At 43.1% G+C, this 20,867-nt stretch overlaps 1 protein-coding gene across 3 annotated transcripts in view; it reads right to left on the reverse strand.

The window, feature by feature from the left end:
* LOC105099373 (radial spoke head 10 homolog B) overlaps window positions 1–20,828 on the reverse strand; it is a 39,251-nt gene extending 18,423 nt beyond the window's left edge. The window contains exons 1-12 of one of the 3 annotated variants that reach the window (XM_010992203.3): window positions 20,761–20,828; window positions 19,083–19,435; window positions 17,030–17,105; window positions 14,187–14,255; window positions 12,328–12,501; window positions 10,103–10,188; window positions 9,127–9,247; window positions 7,020–7,196; window positions 5,968–6,127; window positions 5,610–5,731; window positions 1,832–2,021; window positions 760–874 (exon numbers count right to left, since the gene is read on the reverse strand). In XM_010992203.3, the coding sequence (XP_010990505.3) occupies window positions 760–874; window positions 1,832–2,021; window positions 5,610–5,731; window positions 5,968–6,127; window positions 7,020–7,196; window positions 9,127–9,247; window positions 10,103–10,188; window positions 12,328–12,501; window positions 14,187–14,255; window positions 17,030–17,105; window positions 19,083–19,339 (1,547 nt within the window). In that variant the 5' untranslated portion in view covers window positions 19,340–19,435; window positions 20,761–20,828. The other 2 variants (XM_064478700.1, XM_064478701.1) reach the window with 2 other exon arrangements.
* Between the last annotated feature and the right edge of the window lie 39 nt (window positions 20,829–20,867).

Consider the following 20,867-nt stretch of genomic DNA (forward strand, 5'->3'; position numbering starts at 1 on the left):
CTAGGGGACCAAGGAAATAATTAAATGCAAGATGGGATTTCTGGACTCGATCTTGGAACAGAAAAGGGACATCAGTGGAAAACCTCGGGAAATCCCAGTGAGATCTGTCACTTAGGTAATGGTGTTGTAGCAATGTTAAGTCCTTAATTTGGGTAAATGTGCCCTGGTTGTTTAAGATGTTATCATTAGGGGACACGTGGGTATTTAGGTATTCTGTGTACTAACTTGGCAAAATCCTGTAAATCCAAAATTATTTCAAAAGAAAGTTTTTTTTGTGGGGGGAGAGGGTATAGCTCGGTAGAGCGCATGCTTAGCATGCACGAGGTCCTGGGTTCAGTCCCCAGTGCCTCCATTAATAAATTAATAAATAAATAGCCCTAATTACTCTCTTCCCCCCAAAAAAGTTGTAGGTTTGTTTTTTTCGGTTTTTTTTGAAAAAGATACAATATCAATTTTGCCCTGAGAAAGAGGGGAAATTCTGGTCTAGGGAAGAGTTGGTTGTGACTATTTCTAAACAAAACCTTGAGGGTTATTTGCAGAAATGAAACATGACCCACATCTGAAGGGTTTTCACATTTTTAATCTGGTTTCTTACGAGGTTTTTTTGTGGTTAATGTTTGTGGGAAAGTTACGTCTAACCTTTTATCTCAAGAGTGTGAAAAATAATCATGAATGTCAGAGAAAAGAGGACAGCATTGTGACCATCACAATGGTTACCTCAGCCCGCATCCCCTCGCGGGGCCCAGGCGGAGTACCTACTGGTATTCTTTGTGATGAATGTGGAACGCCAACTGCAGGAGAGAATTCAGAAATGTCCTCAGAAGTATTGTTGTAAATGGAGAATGAATTTCTTCAACTGGTATGTCATTATTGGCTATAATAAGAAAAGAGGAGAGGACGCCCAGTAGTTTCTAGAACTTTCTATCTCATTTGCTTCCTGGCACACAAGCCAAAGAACTGAATACAGCAGAGTACTGTTTTCCTCCCCAGAGGACACTGTAACAGTAGGTAAGCATCCACCTAAAAATTAACTTCCGCAAGAAAGGTCTCCATCTGGTCGCTTTTCAATAAACAGACGAGGTCCCTTGTCCCAGTGTTTTTCAAAGTGATCTGAGCCACAATCTGATTAATCCTGCTAATCTTAAATGAGCTTCAAACACTTAAATTTGAAATAAATTGGTGTGTGTTCTAGTATTTTATTTTTTAAGTAGATGACTTGAGACCCTCAGTCCTGCCTCCCAGAATTCGGCTGAAAGGAGTAAAATCTTCAAAGTTGTTCAACTTGTATTGCATGACTTTTAAACTGGAAACCAAGACCACACCCGAGATTATCTAAAGCCTTTCCCAAACCTTCCCTGATCCTCTCGGCTTCTGACCTGACAATGTGGTGTTTGGGTTTTTTTCACAATAGATCAGGGGTAGGCAAACCTCTCTGTAAAGAGCCAGATGGTAAATATTTTAGGCTTTGTGAGCCAGGCAGGCTCTGCCACAACCACTCAGCTCCCAGGCTGTGGGACAAAAGCAGCCACAGGCAAGACGTAAAAACATGAGCACGGCTGTGTTCCAATAAAACTTTATTTACAAGAACAGGCGGCGGGCGGGATTTGGCCCACGAGTCTACTTTGCTGACCTGCTACAGGCGGTCTTTTTACTGTTGCTGTTGTTTCACGAGATTGTCCCTCACTTTGGGAACAAGACTGTATTTTGATTTCTAGGATACTCTCCCAGCATCTGCCCTCCTCACTCCCTCAGCATTTTTGACTGGTTTCATGGTGATGGGGTGTCATACTGCTCTTTAAGCCAAAAGGTGTGGGGAAGCTGGGGTACTCACCACTCAGTACCCTGTCCATATCAGCAAGGGTTATTTTATGGTGATGAAATTTGCAATCTTTCAGAAACCTCCAGAAGTGAAGCTTTGTCATCAGAAAGGTGTTATCCAGGGAGCAGCTACATCCTAGGCTGCTGTAAAAGCTATAGATTCTTCTTAACTCAGTGATATTTCTTAAGATAGCATATTCTACCTGAAAAGAGAAAACCATACGTATCTTAATGTCACCTAACAAGAAAAAAAGGAAACTTCTTTTCTAAATTAAATGAGGTAACACACGCAATAGCATTTACCTCTTACCACTGTAAGGGCTCAATAGATGTCATATTCTCCCCACCACCCTCAGGTCAAGAGAATGGAATTTCTGATTAACAGTAAAAAGATGTGCTGTTAGACTCAGAGACACAGAAAACAAACGTGGTTCCCAGGGGGGTAAGGGGGTAGGAAGGGATAAATTGGGAATTCGAGGTGTGCAGATACCAACTACTATATATAAAATAAACAAGTTGCTACTGTATAGCACACGGAACTATATTCAATATCTTACAGTGACCTGTAATGAAAAAGAATATGAAAAGGAATATAGGTTTGTACATGTATGACTGAAGCATTAAGCTGTACACCAGAAACTGACACAACAGTGTAAACTGCCTATACGTCAATAAAAAAAAAAAAAAAGAGGTGGAGGGTACAGCTGAGTGGCAGAGTGCACCCTTAGCACCCACAAGGTTCTGCGTTCAACCCCTAGTGCCTCCATTAAATAAATAAATAAATAAACCTAATTACCCCCACAATAAATAAAAACCAAAACCTTTAAATTAAAAAAAAACTGATGTTAAAAACAAATAAATAAAAAGATATTATGCTAAAAGGAAAAAGAGACGCTGTTACTTTCATACTACTGTGACATCATCCTATCTGAACGGCAGCAATAAAATTCTCTTGTCTACAGATCAATACCCTTCATGGACACAAACACAAAAACCCTCGACAAGATACTAGCAAACTGAGTGCAGCAATCGATAAAAAGAATAATACATCAACACAAGCGGGGTTCATCCTGCAACTGCAAAGCTGGTTCAGCATCTGAAAACTCAAGTGTAATCCATCCCAGGGAGAGGCTGGAGAAGAAAAACCACACGACCTACCAATGCGTTTGACAGAATTTAGCATCCAATCATGATAAACGCCCTTAGCAAATCAGGGATAGAAAGGAACTCCTTAACCTGATCAACGGCTACACAAAAACATACAACACCCCCTTAATGCTACGTCTCTGAAATAGGCGGTATGCACATTCATTGCTTTACTCACCTCCCTCTGTCCCCATCACCTTCTAGTATTTTCCCTGGGCCCTCAATGGCCTTAAGCTGCCCCCAGATTCCTCAGACATGCAGCCCAGCAGCCTACACAGTGTCCTGTTCTCCAAAACCTCGTGCCCCACATGTCCCCCTCCCAAAGGAAAAATTCAGAAAATGTGGATGAACAGAATTTGGATCCCCACGGAGACAGGAAAGTCCCAGCTGGGCAGCTGCATCAGGCACCTGTCACTCTCAACATTAACTCCTGCTTTTTACAATTCAATTCAGTGGGATAAACATGTATCGTCTGCCTTACCTAAAGCATTGCTCCAAAGCAGAACACAGAATTTTCTTCTGGAGGCTTAAAATCTAGTGAAGAACGCAAGATGTAGACACAGGAAGGAAGTCTCGTGACAGAACAGAGCTGTGGAGGAAGGGGAGATGGATTCAAGGAAGAAGCCCCCACAGGGCGCTGTACTTGAACTGAGCCTTGGAGGATGGAAAAATGAGCCAGGATTGGTGGGAGCCAGCCCCCAAGTGGTGGTCGGGCCAGGAAGTGGACGGGATGGGCTGGTCCAAGGATGCCGGTGGGGCTGTGTGACCTGGAGCAAGGCTGTCACCTTGCTCTCTCGGCAGGCTCCCTCAAGTGCAAAGTGAATCAACCACAGTTCCAGCCCGAGGCTGCGGGCGGGGTTTGGAGAAGTGAAGGCTTCAGACCCACTCCTGGAGCTCAGGGCTCCATTTCCATGTGCCTGGTCAGGAGGGGGGGCGCCGACGGGGCCAGGTCGGAAAGAGATGGGCTGACAGCAGAGCCTAGAAAGCCCTGAAACCAGGAACATGGAATTAACAGCAACGGCAGCTGTCTGGATGAGAGAGGATCTCTCTCGAAGGCTGCAGGCTTGTGTGAGCTTGTCTGGACTGAAACACCAGTAAATGCAGAACCCCTGCTCAAAAAAATGATACCCACATTTTGACAAAATGTCCAGTAGAAGACAATAAATACATATGACCGCAAGAAAACACTGGATAAACCTAAACTGAGGGACATTCTTCAGGAATAATAATAATTCTTCCTCTGCAAAAGTCTCAAAGTCACGAAAGACATGGCAAGACGGAGGAGCTGTCACAGTTTGGAGGACATTAAAGGGACATTTGACGACTCCGTGCAGTGTGGAATCCCAGGACAGGAAAGGAGAATTATAAAATATTATATGGTCATTAAACATTTTTAAAGGTATTCCTGAAGTGTGGGATTACAGGATTCTTTCGATTTCTATGTCCTTTCTCTACAATGTTTGGATTTTCTGTAGAAGCACGTGCTGTTTTTCTAATTACAAAGCAGTCAAGATATATTTTTTAAAACACAGATTTTTTTAAGACCTATATGTTTTGACATAGAAAGAACTCCAAAGTGGAAAATGAATCAGACAGATAATGTGATCTCTTCTGTTTTGGTAAATCAATATAAATGTTTGTTCATCTCAAAATCACATCGTAAAAGAGTATTTAATGGCACTGAGTAGCTATCGTTAAGCTCCACACGAAAATAGAGATTGTATTAACAGAAGGAACCATTTCGAGACAGAATGCACAGAAAAAACTGGGAACATGCTCACAAGATTTTGTCTGGGTGGAGGTTCTCTTTCTTATCTGCATTTTCTAAATTTTCTACAGGTGCTGAGTATTACTTTCGTAACTGGAAAAAGTGGTAAAGATTCCTATTTTTAACAAGAATCTTGCAGCAGATGGAGTGAGTGATACTAGAGGCCTGATTTACAGTGTTGGCCAAGGGGACAGAAATGGGGAGGGTGGGGGATGGGCAGTCATCACTTCTAAGGCCCAAAGAACTAGGGGCCAGAGGAGGCAGCGATGAGGAAGGGAAAAGGGGCAAAGATGCTTTGTAGTTTTGAGGTACTGCTGGTCCTCCTATCGCAAACAACATCCTCAAAAACAGTTTCATCAAAGAATCATACCAAGCCCCCCCGACCCTGTCAAAGCCGGGGGACATGATACTCAGGTGTAAACTGGTGGCAGTGATTTGACAGATGCTGATCAAACGTGGTCCAGCTACACATAATTTTTTCCATCTCTAAGTATTTCTAGATTTCTAATAATCTCTAAATTTCTGAAATTCTTTTGAATCCCAGCAGCCCATAACACACAGCAGAACAAATGACCTACAGAGCAGGGTGGCCACAGCCCTGGTCTTCAGACCAAGCGGGCTGTGACGGTGACTTGACTCTACGGGCTCTGGGTAATTCACTGAATCCCCCGATCTGGGCTTCCGTGTTCTCAGGGAGCCTGCTCACCCACAGGGTTGCCTCGTAAATTCAACAGGATGACATAATCAGAGCATCTCATGGGCGTTTAAAGAGACAATACATGACTGCAGTCATCAACTGTGTCTTCCCAGGACCATGGAGAGTCTGCTAATGTTCAAGCCTAAAATACACGTTTCTAACAACACAGAAGGCTTTTACCTGCTTCTTTTCTTCTGACTGGTCTCTCTCAGGGAACATGTTCAGCACCAAGCTGAGATCCAGCTCAGTGCTCAATCCTAACACGGAACTGCTTTCACTGCCATCAAGCTTTCTGATGATTTCTAGCAAATGAGGGAGAACATAGGGGGTACTTGTGAAAAGCAATGTTAAAATGTTTCAACGTTATGTTAAAATAATTTTCCACAGAAGTGTGATACAAAAGTATTCAAAAACCTATAAGAAATCAGTAGCACCCAGGAAACGTCCATTTCCTGAAATACTAGGTGCATCTGTGATGACGAGAGATCGTGGATGTGATACTTGATTTGCCTTCAGCTGACAGGTGGACGCTCCCTACCGGTGCTGATGGAGGATCCGAGGGACTGGCTCCTGAGGGCAGGTTCTGAAGGCAGGTCCGGGTAACTTATCAATTCACCTTCAAGATCTGGAAACTCCGCTATGTGGTCATTGCAAAACGGACCATCATACACACGCCCATTCTTGAAAGTTAACCGGCCCTGCAGATAGAAAGGTAGCTTTTTGTACCTTAGGAAAATCCTTCTTAGGAAACCATTGGTAAATGTACATCAGTACTTTTTCAAGGGTTTGGAGGCTTTGGTTTGTTAAGATCTGTGCTGAGTCCACATAGAATCAGGCTCCTGGGGTCTCAGGTCACCGTGTAAATCCTCGCTCCTCCTCCCAATTCCCCTTCTCTTCTCCTCCTCTCCTCTATCTGCCCCACAATCTCTCCCCAACTTTAAGCACCCCAAGATCACAGAGTGTGGCTTATTAAATATGCTAGTGGCCAGCAGAGTGCCTGTCACAGAATGGGGACTTTCTTGACATTTGTCAAACCCAGGCCAATAGTCAGTCTGACTCAGAGGTGGGCAAATGACCCAATTCAGCTCAGTGAAACTAAGGGCATTCGTGGGAAACTTCTCTGTAAAGAGTTTCTCCTCTCCCTCTACTTAGTGTGGTATGTAGGTGTGAAGCCTGGAACCACAGCAGCCACCTTACAGTCATGAGGGAGGGGCAGCATAAGAGTGAAGCTGACATGATAGGAGACATGGATAGATGGAAGAGAGACCCTGACATCACTGAGCTGCTGAATCAAACCAGCCCTGAAACCCACATTATTCTTTATCATTTATGGAAGATTAAGCTAGATTTTGTTACTTGCAAACAAAAGCACTGCAACATGTGCACACGCACACACACACGCAATACAAACTAATAAAGAACCTCTAAATATACAGAAAATTGATGATGCATTGGAAATTATTTTAAATTGTATGTAAGCATCTTAACAAAAGCTAACCTATGCAAAAATGGATGGTGAATTTTACTAGGTAGAGAAGGACACACCTTTACATTATCTTTAAAATGTAATCTTCCCAGGTCTGGACTCACCATGCCATGTTTTTTGTTGGAAACCCATTCTCCTTCATACATGGCTCCACTGGCATAATAAAACTTCCCATGGCCGTGACGGGCCCCCTTTACAAACTCTCCTATGTATTCATTTCTCAAAGGATACTGGGAGTAGGGGATTCTCTTTAGAAACCATGTGTGTGTTCCAAAGCCATTCTGAAAAGAAAGCAAATTCCCATGAGACTTGCTTAGACTGTTTCCTCTGTTAACCTGAATCCACTTAAAATTACGTACGGATCAGACACAGGACTCGTGTGAAGGGGCAAAGAGCCTGGACACTGGAGTCACACAGACTTAGGTTCAGTCTCAGCTCGGCTATTTCCTAACCAGCCTTCTGACCTAAGGCTAATTAGGTGAGTAGAGCACGTACTGAGCATACACGAGGCCCTGGGTTCAGTCCCCAGTACCTCCTTAAAAAAAATAATGTATATAAAGTGACTGGCTTAATATTGATTATTTTAATTATTATTTTAAATTTTATTTATTTTTAACATCCAGATTGATAAAAATATCCCCTCCTCAACCCCACTTTCCAGAGGTAACCACTAGCTGGGTTTGAAAAACCACTGCTGTTTTCCCCAGGCATAGTCATACTAAATCAACATATTATATGCAAACATAAATACATACACAATTTTTTGAACAATGGAATGCTCCTATATATATATCATTCTATAACTTCTGAGTATATAGTGAAAATAACAGAGCGCTGGGAATCAAATAAATATTTGTACACGCGTGTTCAGAACAGCAGCATTTGCAATATCCAAAAGGTGGAAGCAACCGAAGTGTCCACTGAGGAATAAATGGATAAACAAAATGTGGTCTGTCCATACAGTGGAATATTATTCAGCCTTAAAAAGGAAGGGAATTCTGACACCTGCAAAGGATGGATGTACCTTGAGGACATTATACTAAGTGAAAGGAGCCAGTCATGAAAGGCTAAATACTGTATGATTCCACTCTGAGAAGGTACCTGGAGGAGTCAAATTCACAGAGACAGAAAGTAGAATGGTGGTTGCCAAGGGCCGAGGGAGACAGAAGTGGGGAGTTACTGTTCAATAGCTACAGAGTCTCAGTTTCGCAAAATGAAAAGAGTTCCGTGGATGGACAGTGGTGATGGCTGCCCAACAGCATGAATGTACTTAACACTGTACTGTCTACATTTAAAAATGGTTCAGATGGGATATGTATTTTACTACTATTAAAACTTAAAAGAAGAAGAGGAAGTGGACTGGCTATACTCATATCAGAAAAAGTAGACTTCAGAGGAATAAAAGTCATCAGGGTTAAAAGAGCATCATTATAAAATGATAAAAAGGGTTGGCCAACTCACCAAGAAGGCATAACAATCCTAAAGGTGTATACACACACCAACAGAGCATCAAGGCAGACGGGGCAAAGACTGACAGATCTGAGAGGAGAAACAGGCACGCCTACAGTCACATTTGGACGCGTCAGCACTCCTGTCGCCTCAGAAATGGGGAGAAAAAGTAGACAGAAAATGAGCAATGATGCAGAAAACCTGAGCAACACTACCAACCATCCTGACCTGCCCGGCATCTACAGAAAACTTCACTCAACCGAAGCAGAAATACATGTGACGTTCACCAAGACAGACCAAGATGAACACCAACGGGTTGAAAAGAAATGCAATCAGACAGAGTATGTTCTCTGACCACAGTGGAATTAAACAAACAAAAAATAGAAACATATCTGGGAAAATGCCTAAATAGTTGGAAATTAAACAACATACTTCAAAATAATTTATAAGACAAAGAGGAAGTCATGGGGAAATTAGAAAATATTTTGAAATGAACAAAAAATAAAACATAATATATAAAAATCAGTGGAATACAGACAAAGCAGTGCTAAGGGGAAAAACTGTAGTATTAAATGTTTACAATAGAAAAGAAGAGTCATCTCAAATCGATACAGCATCAATTTAATTCTAGGAAAAGAGCAAATTAAACCCAAAGCACGAAGGAGGAAAGTAACAACAAAGAGCAAGTATCAACTGAATTGAAAACTGAGAAACATCAGAGAAAACAAAACATGAGAGGAGCTACAACCAGCTGCACGGTACCTGGACGCCCCTATCCCACTGGCCGGTGTACTCTTCGTTGGTGGTCAGCCACCTCATCCTGCCCTCCCCGTGCCGCACGTTGTTTTCCCACTGTCCTTCATAGATGTTTCCAGATTTGTAACTAGGACCAACCCCCCCCCCCCAAAAAAAAACAATTAAGAACAGTTATCTCATATATAACATTTAATTGTTTTTTAAGATTTTGTTTTTGGGGCTGAGGTAACCAGGTTTGTTCTTTTCTTTTTTTAATGGAGGCACTGGGGATGGAACCCAGGACCTCGTGCACGCCAAGCGCGCACTCTACCACTGAGCTATACCCTCCCCCCAACAATGTTTACTTTTATTGGGACTTTCTTAACCTTTCTTCCTAAACACCTTTGAAGAATACCACCTTGCACCCACACGGCCTTCCTGGGGTTTCAGCTCCATGGGTAGGCCTGTGGTCAGTAAAAATGATCGTCCTAGGAGGCAGAGTAAGTCATTTTATTAAACCTTCTGATTATTTAATGAGGTGGCAAGGCAGATAAGAACAGGGTTTTTTAATCTTTTAAAAATAACTCCCTATAGCATTATGACTAGTGAAATATTTTCGCCCCCAAATATGTTAAGCCTTAAAATATAATGCTGTCTGCTCAATCTCAAATCAAGCCAGCATGTCAACATTCCTCAGAAAACGTACAATTAACGCGGGAGATCCGTGATTAATCCAGGGGACAAAGAGGCAGTTTCCACATGTAATAAAGTGAAACAGTAACGATTAGACATCATATTTAATATGGTGTTTTTCTAAATTTTCTGCAGAATATTTCATCACTGTACAGATTATACTGGGGCTAATTTAAATACCCACCCTGCTTATATGGAAAATGTGTTCTCTGTAAGTCCTGCCCCTTATGTCTAAATAGCCTAAGTGAAAATCGCCTGGGCCACAAACTCTTTTCACCAACACCCCAAACATGGCAGCGGTGATACCTACCATCTAATCCCCCAGCCCTGTTTGATGTTGTACACCCAGTCGCCCTCATACCAGGAGGTGCCGTCTTGGTTGTAATAAATGGAGCCCTAGAACAAAGAATATCATTTTATAAAAACCAAGCCTCAAAAAGCAAATTTTTTTAAGGTAAAGATAAAAATGTATAAATTTAAGGAGCCTAAATGATACAGAAGTCAGTGTCATACTTAGGCAAGACAGATAGTCCATATTATATTTCTGTTTTGTGATCAAGAATATGGTAAATTGAGCAACCTAACTGTCCAACGACAGATGACGATAAAGAAGGTATGTACACACACACACACACACACACACACACACACACACACACACACGTGGAATATTACTCAGCCATGAAAAAGAATGAAATAATGCCATCTGCAACAACATGGGTGGACTTAGAGATCATCATACAAAGTGAAATCAGAGAGAAAGGCAAATACCATATGATCTCACTTATATGTGGAATCTTTTTTAAAAATGGTACAAATGAACTTATTTACAAAAGAGAAAGAGACTCACAAACATAGAAAACAAACATGATTACCAGGGGGAACAGAGGGAGAGATATATTAGGAATTTGGGATTAGCAGACACAGACTACAGTATATAAAATAAACAAGGTCCTAATGTAAAGCACAGGGAGCAATATTCAGTATCTTGTAATAAATTATCATGAAAAAGAATCTGAAAAAGAATACATATATATATATATATATATATATATATACGTGTATATATATACATATATATAACTGAGTCATTTTGCTGTACATCAGAAACTAACACAACATTGCAAATCAACTCTACTTCAATTTTAAAAAATGGTAAGGTGCCCACCAAGCAAGAATGAGATGTTACAAATCAATTAATCCTTAAGAACAAAGTATCACATGAAGGCGTGAAATGACTACAGCCATTATATTCAGTATATTCATTATATTCAGTAACCAGAAGTTAAATAAATACCTAAAGAAATCCTGTTTTGTTGTCACCTAAAGGTGACTGAAGGCCCCTCTCTTTTGCGTACCAAAACCGTTTTACTTATTTTACTGTCCCTGAGCGTAAGTGAACATGGCACTTTGATGACTCCTTTCAGGGCGTGGTACCAGCCACTGTGCAAGGTATTCAGATCTACACTGAATGCCCTCAAATTGCTTGTTTATTCACTGGTTTATGCCTGTGTGTGTGTGTGTGTGTGTGTGATTCCTCTATCTTCTTCCTCATTATCAAACTAATCTGTTCCTCCCTGCAACCACCCTGGTGCCTCCATCTAGAAGTTACCATCCCCCACCCAACCAACATGTCAGAACTGATCTGCTACAAGCTAAAAACACAGAATCCAAGGGAACTGTCTAAATCTGAGTAAAGTGATCATTATAATGACAGACTTTTTCTTTTCTTGTGACATTTTCTACAAACACTGCTCCAGTATTTTATCATCCTATACAAAAGTGAGACAGTACCCAAAATGACAACCTTGCTTATAAGTGGCTATAACCTACATTTGCTGGCGAGAATGTAAAACAGTGCAGCCACCATGGAAAACAGTTGGGTGGCTCCTCAAAATGTTAAACATTGAGTTACCGTAAGACCCAACAACTCCATTCCTAGGTGTATACCCAGAAGAACTGAAAATAGGTACTCAAATCTTTTCACTCATAGTCACAGCAGCATTACTGACAGTAGCCAAAAGAGGGAAACATCCAATGGATAAGTGGATAAACAAAATATGGTACATCCATACAGTGGAATATTATTCAGCCATAAAAAGGAATGAACTACCTACAACACAGATGAACCTCAAAAGGGTGATGCTCAGTGAAAGAAGCCAGACACAAAAGGTCACATATTGTATGATTCCATTTACATAAGATGTCCAGAATAGGTAAACCCATAGGGACAGAAAGCAGGTCAGTGGTTTCCTGGGGCTGGGAAGGGAGCAGGAAAGAACTGCCTAACAGGTGTGGGGTTTTGTTTTGGAGTCAGGAAAATGTTTAGGGATGAGACAGAGGTGGTAGCTGCACAATATGGTGAATGTACTAAATGCCACTGAATTGTTCATTCCAAAATGGTTAATTTCACGTGACGTGAAGTTCACCTCAGTAAACAAAAAGTGAACAGACCTTTAACAGCCCCACTACTTCCCGCCCTCCGTGTCTGCACATCCTGTTCACAGCTGGGGGCCACGTGGCTGCCTCACCCACCTTCCCATGTCTCTTGCCGTGGCACTGGTGGCCGATGTAGGACACGGGCTGAGTGCCGCACTTGAATGTGCCAAACCCGTTCCTCATGCTGTTGAGCACTTCTCCTTCGTAGGTGCTGCCGTCCAGCCACGTGTAGATGCCATGGTTCATGGGGAGGTTCTTCACAAAGTCCCCCTGGGGCAAAAATGCCATCAGAGTGGCAGGAAGAAAGCAGTAGGGAGATCCCTCACCTGTGAGCGTCCTTGACTACAAACATCACTCCAATCTCTCTTCCCATGAAAACAGGTGGATATCTCACCTCCCTCCCCAGCTTCCACCTCCTCCTCCCTTCTCTACACGCCCATCCTCCCTCGCCTGATCTGCCACCAGGCAGAAGCCCAGGCAGAATAAACTAACAGGAAACCTGTGTGCAGACCAAGCTCCAAGAAGCTAGCAGGTGACATGGTGCAGTAGTGGCTTCCAAGCCTCGCCATGGGAGCTTTAGATTCTGGAACCTACCTTGAGGAGGCTAATTCACTGGCCCCATAAACCCTCTTGACTGGGCTGGTGGCAGGGGGACCAGGGGTGTGGGTAGGGGTCTGTGTCTGTAAGAATGAGCCCCACCTGACTTCCAGAGATGTGAACCAGAGGCCCAGGCCAGGAGGCAGGTGTCTGGAGGGAAGGGAGTTTCCCGGCAGAGGCTGGCCTGAAACCATTGTTGGGACCCAGTCCTCCAGCTCCCCTGGGCTTCAGACCTTCTCTCTGCTCCGTGACAGTGAAGGTGGACCCTCCCCTCGCTCTCCCTCCACCTCATCTCCCACTACCTAGTCCAGTTAGGCGTCGTCTTGGCCCAAACTTGCCTGTTTCCCTCACCCAGCTGTTATTTGAATACGTGCTTTCTGTGCCTCTGTTTTAAATACCTTCATTACAACTTACAAACACCATCACATAAGCAGCTGTACAATTGCAACTTTCAGAACAGTGTTTCAGGCACACACGCTATGTATGCGTAGGGGTTGAAACCGGTGCCCATTCTGGGAGGCACTGATTTAAAAATATATATTCCCCTGAACCCAACAAGACAGGCTAAGTGAAACCCACACAATGGAACACAAGCATCCCGTAAAAATAGGCACATCTGGCTGAATGGACAGTATTTCAGCTCTAGGAAATAAAAGTGCAGAAGAGAGTGTGTAACAAACCATTTTTTGTAAAAAAAAAAAAAAAAAAAAATGGGAGAGACTAAACACATGCACGTATGCTGGCCATGCCCAGAGCACACAGAACACCTCTAGAACATCCAGACCAAACTGGTGACAATTTAGAGGGTCCTGTGCAGTAACGAGTTCCTTTGGTTTTGTGCCTTTCTTTTAACCCATATGCTGAGCTACTTTTATGAAACTAGTGTGTTTAACTTGGGGAACCTGACCATTAAATCTCATACTTAATAAATGCTGGAGAGGTGTGGAGAAAAGGGAACCCTCCTACACTGCTGCTGGGAATGTAGTTTGGTGCAGCCATTATGGAAAACAGTAGGAAGAGTCCTCAAAAGACTAAAAATAGACTTAACTATATGATCCAGCAATCCCACTCTGGCCATACATCTGGAGGGAACTCTAATTCAAAAAGACACCAGCACCCCCAATGTTCACAGCAGCTCTATTTACAGTAGCCAAGACATGGAAACCACCTAAATGTCCATCAACAGATGACTGGATAAAGAAGTTGTGGTATATTTATAGAATGGAATACTATTCAGCCATAAAAAGGGGGAAATAATGCCATTTGCAGCAACATGGATGGACCTGGAGATCGTCATTCTGGAAAAAAAAAAAAAAACAACCTTCATACTTAGGAGTATAATGCATTATGTGCTTTACCTCATATTTCAGTCCATCGGCCCAGACATAAGTCCCTTGCCCGTGCAGGAGTCCTTCTGAAAACATACCCTTCAAAACAGAACAACAACAAACCCTTAGGCTCGATCTTGATTTTATACAACTGCCGCCCACGGACTCCACTTAGAACAGAGCCACGTTCACCAGAAATTAACACAACATTGTAAACTGACTGCACTTGAATTCACAAAAATAAAGAACGGGGCCACATTCCACAGATCTGCTTACCCAGTGAGTGTTCAGCTTGGAGCTGGCCCACACTGGCGTCCATCCTGTTCTAAAAAGGATCCAAGGAGGAGTCCCCCAAAAACCCAGTTCCCTAAAGTTTACACCAGGCAGCGCTGTGCAGCTGTGACACGGAGCTGTAAATTCAGGCTTCCTCTGCTAACTAAGCTATTGGAAAATCTATAGTTCAAAAGAACATCATATGCTTCAGGCTTTGTGTTTCAAGGTTTAAGGGTTTTGGAAAATTATTTAGACTGGACAGGCCTGGTTAAACCCATTATGTGGACATCAGAAAGGATGACGTTTGTGAAGTTTACACTTCGTTTTCCTTACTGGGAATTACCGGTGCGTGCGCGTGTGCGTTCACATATACGTGTATGTACACAATATACAGTTGTCAGTGCTGTTCGTTATGGAGTGTCTACTGTTTTTGTATAGGAACTAGTCGTTAAAAACTTGACACACCTACACGTCTAAATGCAACCAGAGGAAACAAGGATAAAATTACATCCAGTTCTTTTTCAAAATCACCTTTTTAGAGGAGCTGGGGTCAAGGCTTGGCGGCTGGGGAGAATCGAGAATCGATGTCAACAGTGCACTAAGTCAGTGATTCTCAAACCCCACAATGCATTAGAGTCGGGGGGGGGTGGTGAAAACACAGACTGCTCAGCCCACTCCCCACCATGGAGATTCTGATTCACCAGATCTGAGCTGGGACCTGAGAATTTGCACTTTGAAAAAATTCCCAGGTGCTGCTGCTTGTCCCTGGGAACCCGCTTTGCTAACCACCACCCTAACCTCAGGAGCAAGAAGACCATTAGAGCATCTACTCTGGTTCACGTGGGCGCACGTCAGGCCGGGCTGGTGCTCAGGAACTGGGGGGAAGCCACGATTTTGCGGATGCAGGCTGCGGCTCTTGGCTGGACTGGGGAATCAACTGTGGTCGTGATGAGCAGCATTTTTAACAAACTAGAACGTAAAGGATGGCACCCATCCACGTGGGGAGGGTAAGTGCTTCGTGACAGGCTTGTTTTGATGGTCTCTCTTTAGGAGGTTGTGATGTGAACGTGTGACAGACCACAGCTGACCCATGTGGGGCACGGGCCTACTGTTGGTTCCCCCTCCCCTACAGTTTAAAGGAGATGGGGGCGGGGTGGGTGTAGCTCAGTGGTAGAGCCTGTGCTGAGCATGCGAGGTCCTGGGTTCAATCCCCGGTGCCTCCTCTAAAATAAATAAATAAATAAATAAATAAATAAATAAATAAATAAATAAATAAATAAATAAACCTAATTATTCCTCCCCCCAAAAATAAAAAAACTAAAAAAGAGATCGAGCTAATTGATTGTCTTTAACCAAAACAACTGGAGGGTAAGGGAGTTTACAGAGCAAGCAGCTGGCAGTGAGGGAGGGGCTCCTCTAGAAACAGGGGGGTATTTGCTCCCCATCAGGGGGAGGGGCGAGGCCAGGCTCGAGCTACCGGGTAACTGCGAACCTGAGGGGACCCAGCCGAGCACCCAGACGAGGCTGTCATCACATCCTCAGCCGACCAGGAGGGGTTTACCCCATGGGAACAAGCACTAGGTACCTCGGCATTATATACACATCGGTGCCTCCTAGGAGCACGATCGTGATGAAAGAAGACTCCAGTCAGGATAAAGAAACACTATGAATGCTGAAACCAGCAAAGGCCAGATGGTACAGTCATTTTTATATTATTCAGCCATGATTGATGGTGTTTTTAAGAGTTTTTACAACAGGAAAATGAACACGTTGTAGGTTAAAGGGAAAACTTGGGGCACTGAAACCTCTGCCTTTTAACCTCAACTACGAAAATACGTTCTCCTACAATAAGCACATATTTCTTTGATAATCTGAACAAATGGATGGATGGATGCATCCACTGTGATATTATTGATAAGGGCAAAAAATGAAAACACCCCAAAAGTATCAAACAATCAGGGTACAGTTCTGAATGGTAAATTAAAACACCATGTGATATTTAAAATAGTAATTATGAAGGAGGGGATGGGAAGTTAGTGTTTAATGGGGACAGAGTCTGGGACGATGAGGAAGTTCTGGAGATGGACAGTGGCGATGGTTGTACAACAATGTGAATGTACTTAAAGCTACTGACCTTTCACTTAAAAATGGTCTATTTAATGTGTACTTTACTAAACAAAAAAAACCCTTTTAAGTTATAAAAACCAGGCATCAATACAGCAATGCGTTCCTGAGGGAAAAAAGATTCAAGACATGACCCACACAATTACTATGCCCAGGTAACAACACTGCTACATCCATTCAAGGAATAAAAGGGACACAGCAAACTGAAAACACTTATGGCAAAAGGATGATGATACTGGGATTTTACCATTTGTTATTTACTTCACTGACCTTAATGTGGTTTGTACAATAAAACTTGGGAAAAGGTAAAAAAAAAGGTAAAATGACCACTTCAGTTGTACCAAGTTATGTTTTAACAGTAAAATGTGTACTCTCGGCCCAAAGTAAAATCATTAAGTACTTCCAATTTCTTTTGAAGAATCAATGGGCTTTACCCCACACAGTCGTCCCCTCCAGCCCCCAAACGTGTAACTCACGTGGTAGGTACCGCCTCCTTGAAAGACGGCAAAGCCTTCCCCCTCGTACCGTCCGTGGACTTTTCCCCCTTCATAGCTGCAACGAAATAAATGAAACGTAGCACAGGGAACTATATTCAATTTCTTGTAATAACCTATAATGAAAAAGAATCTGAAAATGTATGTATATTTAGATATATAACTGAATTTCTCTGCTGTACACTTGAAACTAACACAACATTGTAAATCAACTATCCTTCAATGTTTAAAAATTCTAATGTTACAATATGAGGAAACTACTTAAACATAATAGACCATTCACGGAAAAAAAACCACCTTATATGATTTTTAAGAATGAAATACTGAAGTCAATTTCGTTAAAATCAGGAGCATGATGGGATTCCTGCTTTGACCACCAAATATTCAATAGTGTTTTAGTGCTTCTAATTCATGCAGAAGGTCAAGAAACAAATAACTGATGTGTAAATATTGAAGAGTTAGGAAATTATTTTAATTTAAAGATTAGGTGATTATTTACCCATAAAACCCAAAAAGACTTTATTCAAATTAATGTGTGGTGGTGGTAAGCTGTGGGAGGGAGGTGATTCACTCTTAAGATAACTTTGCATTATCTCATTCATCAGAATGAATACACAGCATTTCAGTAATTAAAAACAATGAATAACGAAAATGCAAAAGATTCTTTTTTTTTTTTGGTAGGGGGAGGTAATTAGGTTTAGTTATCTATTTATCTTAAGGGAGGGACCGGGGATTGAACCCAGGACCTCATGCATGCTAAGCATGTGCTCTACCACTGAGCTATACCCTCCCTGCTAAGAAAATGTAAAGGATTCTAAAAAAAGAATTCACAATAGCTCAACGCAGTGCTGTCAGCGACGGCCCCCCTCACCCCCAAAACATGCACGCAAGTTTCCTGGATCCTGACCTGCTCTGAGTCCCTCTTGTGTCAGGGCAACTGCAGGTCCCACCTTCCCTGAACACATTCAGGGCAGATGCTGACACTCTGCTGAACGTCCCTAAAAACAGCACAACGTGGGTCATGGTCAGGCACGGCCTATCTCGACCATATTTCACACTTCCCCAGATACTTCTGTAGTGCTCAACCCAGAGCTGGCACACAGCACCTCATTCATAAACGGCCGCGGACATCATTCAAGCTCTAAATCTGGATGGAGCACCTGCAGGGCCTCAGGTCTGCTGTTTGAACCTCTGGGTGTCTCTGCTCCCAAGGAAGTTTCAGCCTGGCAGAGAAGCTGGGACTTGTGAACAAATCATAGTAATTCATACAGAATACAGATGTAATACATATTACGTATATAGTAACACATAACAGAAAGTGATAAAGATGATAAAAGAAGTTTCAAGGAAAGTTACTTCCTTCTGGGAAGAATTAAAGGAAAAGAGTGGGTGGGATCTGGTCAGTCAGAAACGAGGGATTGGGGCAGAGTACAGCTCAGTGGCAGAGCGCATGCTTAGCATCCACAAGGTCCTGGGTTCAATCTCCAGTACCTCCTCTAAAAATAAATAAACCTAATTACCTTCCTCCACCATGAAAATAAGGTAATTAAATAATACAATAATAAATAAATAAAATATTTTTTTAAAGAAGAACTTGAGGCTCAGAAAGGTTCGACAATGGGGTTAATGTCACACAGCTAAGACACAAATCCAGATAACTGCACTTCAAGTCCCGCAGTCATGGCTTTGGGACACAGGGAGTTTGAAGTTCAGTAGATGATGTCCAGGAGGGAGATAAAAATTTGAACCTAAAACTCTAGGAGAGAGAATAGTGCTGAAGTCATAGATTTTCACAGCCACCTAGGGAGACAGAGGTAAAGCTACAATGTGAGATGACTGACAGAGGGGACAGAGAGCATGAAAGTGGTAGAACAGGGAGATGCAGCTCATTAAAATCGCCTTTCAGGGGTGGGGATGCAGCTCAGTGCTAGAGCGCATGCTTAGCACGCACAAGGTCTTGGGGTCAATCCCCAGTACCTCCGTTTAAAAAAAAAAAAAAGAGAGAGTAAAAAAAAATTTTTTTAATAAAAATCACCTTTCTACCATGAGTTTGGTCAGAGTGGGCTCTTCATACTGGGTGGTATGTTCATTCTGCAGATTTTCATTTATGGACTCTCTCTTGAGCCCCCGTTCCTTGAGCGGCACATCCAGGGGTGGTGAAGCACCTGGGGGCATATCTTGACTCACAGAGTTGCCATCTTGTTTGGAAAACACTGGGTAATTGGACACAGACAAGGGAGAGCGGGCAGACTTATCCCCTTTTTTGTCTGCTCTTTTCTTTTCTTTCACCATGGCTTTTAGAAGACCTCTGTTTTACTTTACATGTATATGAATCAAATGACTCCTTTGGTTGAAAGCTGTTTGTTTCAAGACGTCAATGAGTTTTATCTGAAAAACAAAAACTACGTCTCTAAAATACTTAAGGGTTTCAGTCATAGTTACAATTCTAGTTTTACAACCCCAATGTCATTATTGTTCTCCTAAAGCCTGAAGAATGAATTACAAGTATTCAATATCATCAGCTTAAAAAAATACAATTTTAATACTGCATTGGCTATTTCCTAAAAAATTTTTTTTCTAACTTAGAACCACTGTCTACCATTTCTTTTCAAATAGTGTACAACAAAGAATAGTAATCCTGGGCATGAAAAACAGCCACTTAACCTCTGAAGTCTTATATGCCTCCAGTTCATACTTTAGAAGCGGATCTCTTCACACAACAGCGTTGCTAGGTGCTCAGGAGCTGAATTTGGGCTCCTGGACTGCCCATTCCCAGCTGTAACTTGATGTCCTTTGGTTTCTGATGTCGAATAGGAATAACAGTCCCTTGTCCGGTTGTAAGGATTACTGGAGATGATACACCAAACCCCTAAGTATGCGGCAGGGAGCACACCTGATAACAGAGTGATTATTAGGTCACTTTCCTGTTTTTCAACTTGAAGTCACCCTAGAACAGGACTATCGTTGATTTAGTGACTCTTACGTCAAACAAGAAACCTTGTGCTAATTATTTGCTCAAGGTCACAGAGCTGACAGGCAAGGCTCCAAAGCCCTAGTTTTCGTGGCCCTCCAAAACTGGCCCCACTGAAGACATGCCAGCCCATCAAGCAGGACGCATAGGTGAATCCTGGACTGCAAGGTCCACCTGCACGTCCCCAAGGGGTGCATTGGATGCCTCCTGTCTGGATGGCATCCTCTGGACACCCCGCGCGTCCGCTTGACCCCTCCTCTAGACTTTGCTCTTATCAACATGGTCCTGCTTCTCTCTGCCTTCAAAACCCCATTACTCTTTGCAGCCCTGCACCCCCACCTCACGACTGAAAGCGAAGCAAGCTGCTCTCGCTTCTAAACTCTCGTGACTACAGGCTCTCTGGTCCTCCATCAGCGACGTCTGAGCTGCTAATAAAGCAAACTTCGTCCTCCTGGCGTGTTTCCTAGTGACTTTTATATAGCTTCTGTTCTCCCCGGCTTGAGACTGTATGTATTATCGACCGTTTACAGCACAAAAAGAGGGCGCATTCTCTGAGCCCAGAGCTCCGGGCTGGGTCATGCCCCTCCCGGGGGCCTTCCCCGCCCACGGCGCACCGGTTCGGGTCCTAGGAGGCCGCGCCGCTCGGGGAGGAGGACCCGGCCCAAACCGTCACGTCCGCCATGGCGCACGCAGGGCCACCAGCCTGGGACCATGAGACTCCGGGACCCAACACGGCGCTCACCTCGCTCGGGACGCCGCGCGCTCGGTCAGGCCGGACGGAGACGGTGCGGGGCAGCGCGGCGTCCTGACCGGCCGGTCTCCAGGCAACCACACCACCCACACTGCCCC

The sequence above is a fragment of the Camelus dromedarius genome, chromosome 24 (genome assembly GCF_036321535.1).
Source record: "Camelus dromedarius isolate mCamDro1 chromosome 24, mCamDro1.pat, whole genome shotgun sequence".
Taxonomy (NCBI): Eukaryota; Metazoa; Chordata; class Mammalia; order Artiodactyla; family Camelidae; genus Camelus; species Camelus dromedarius.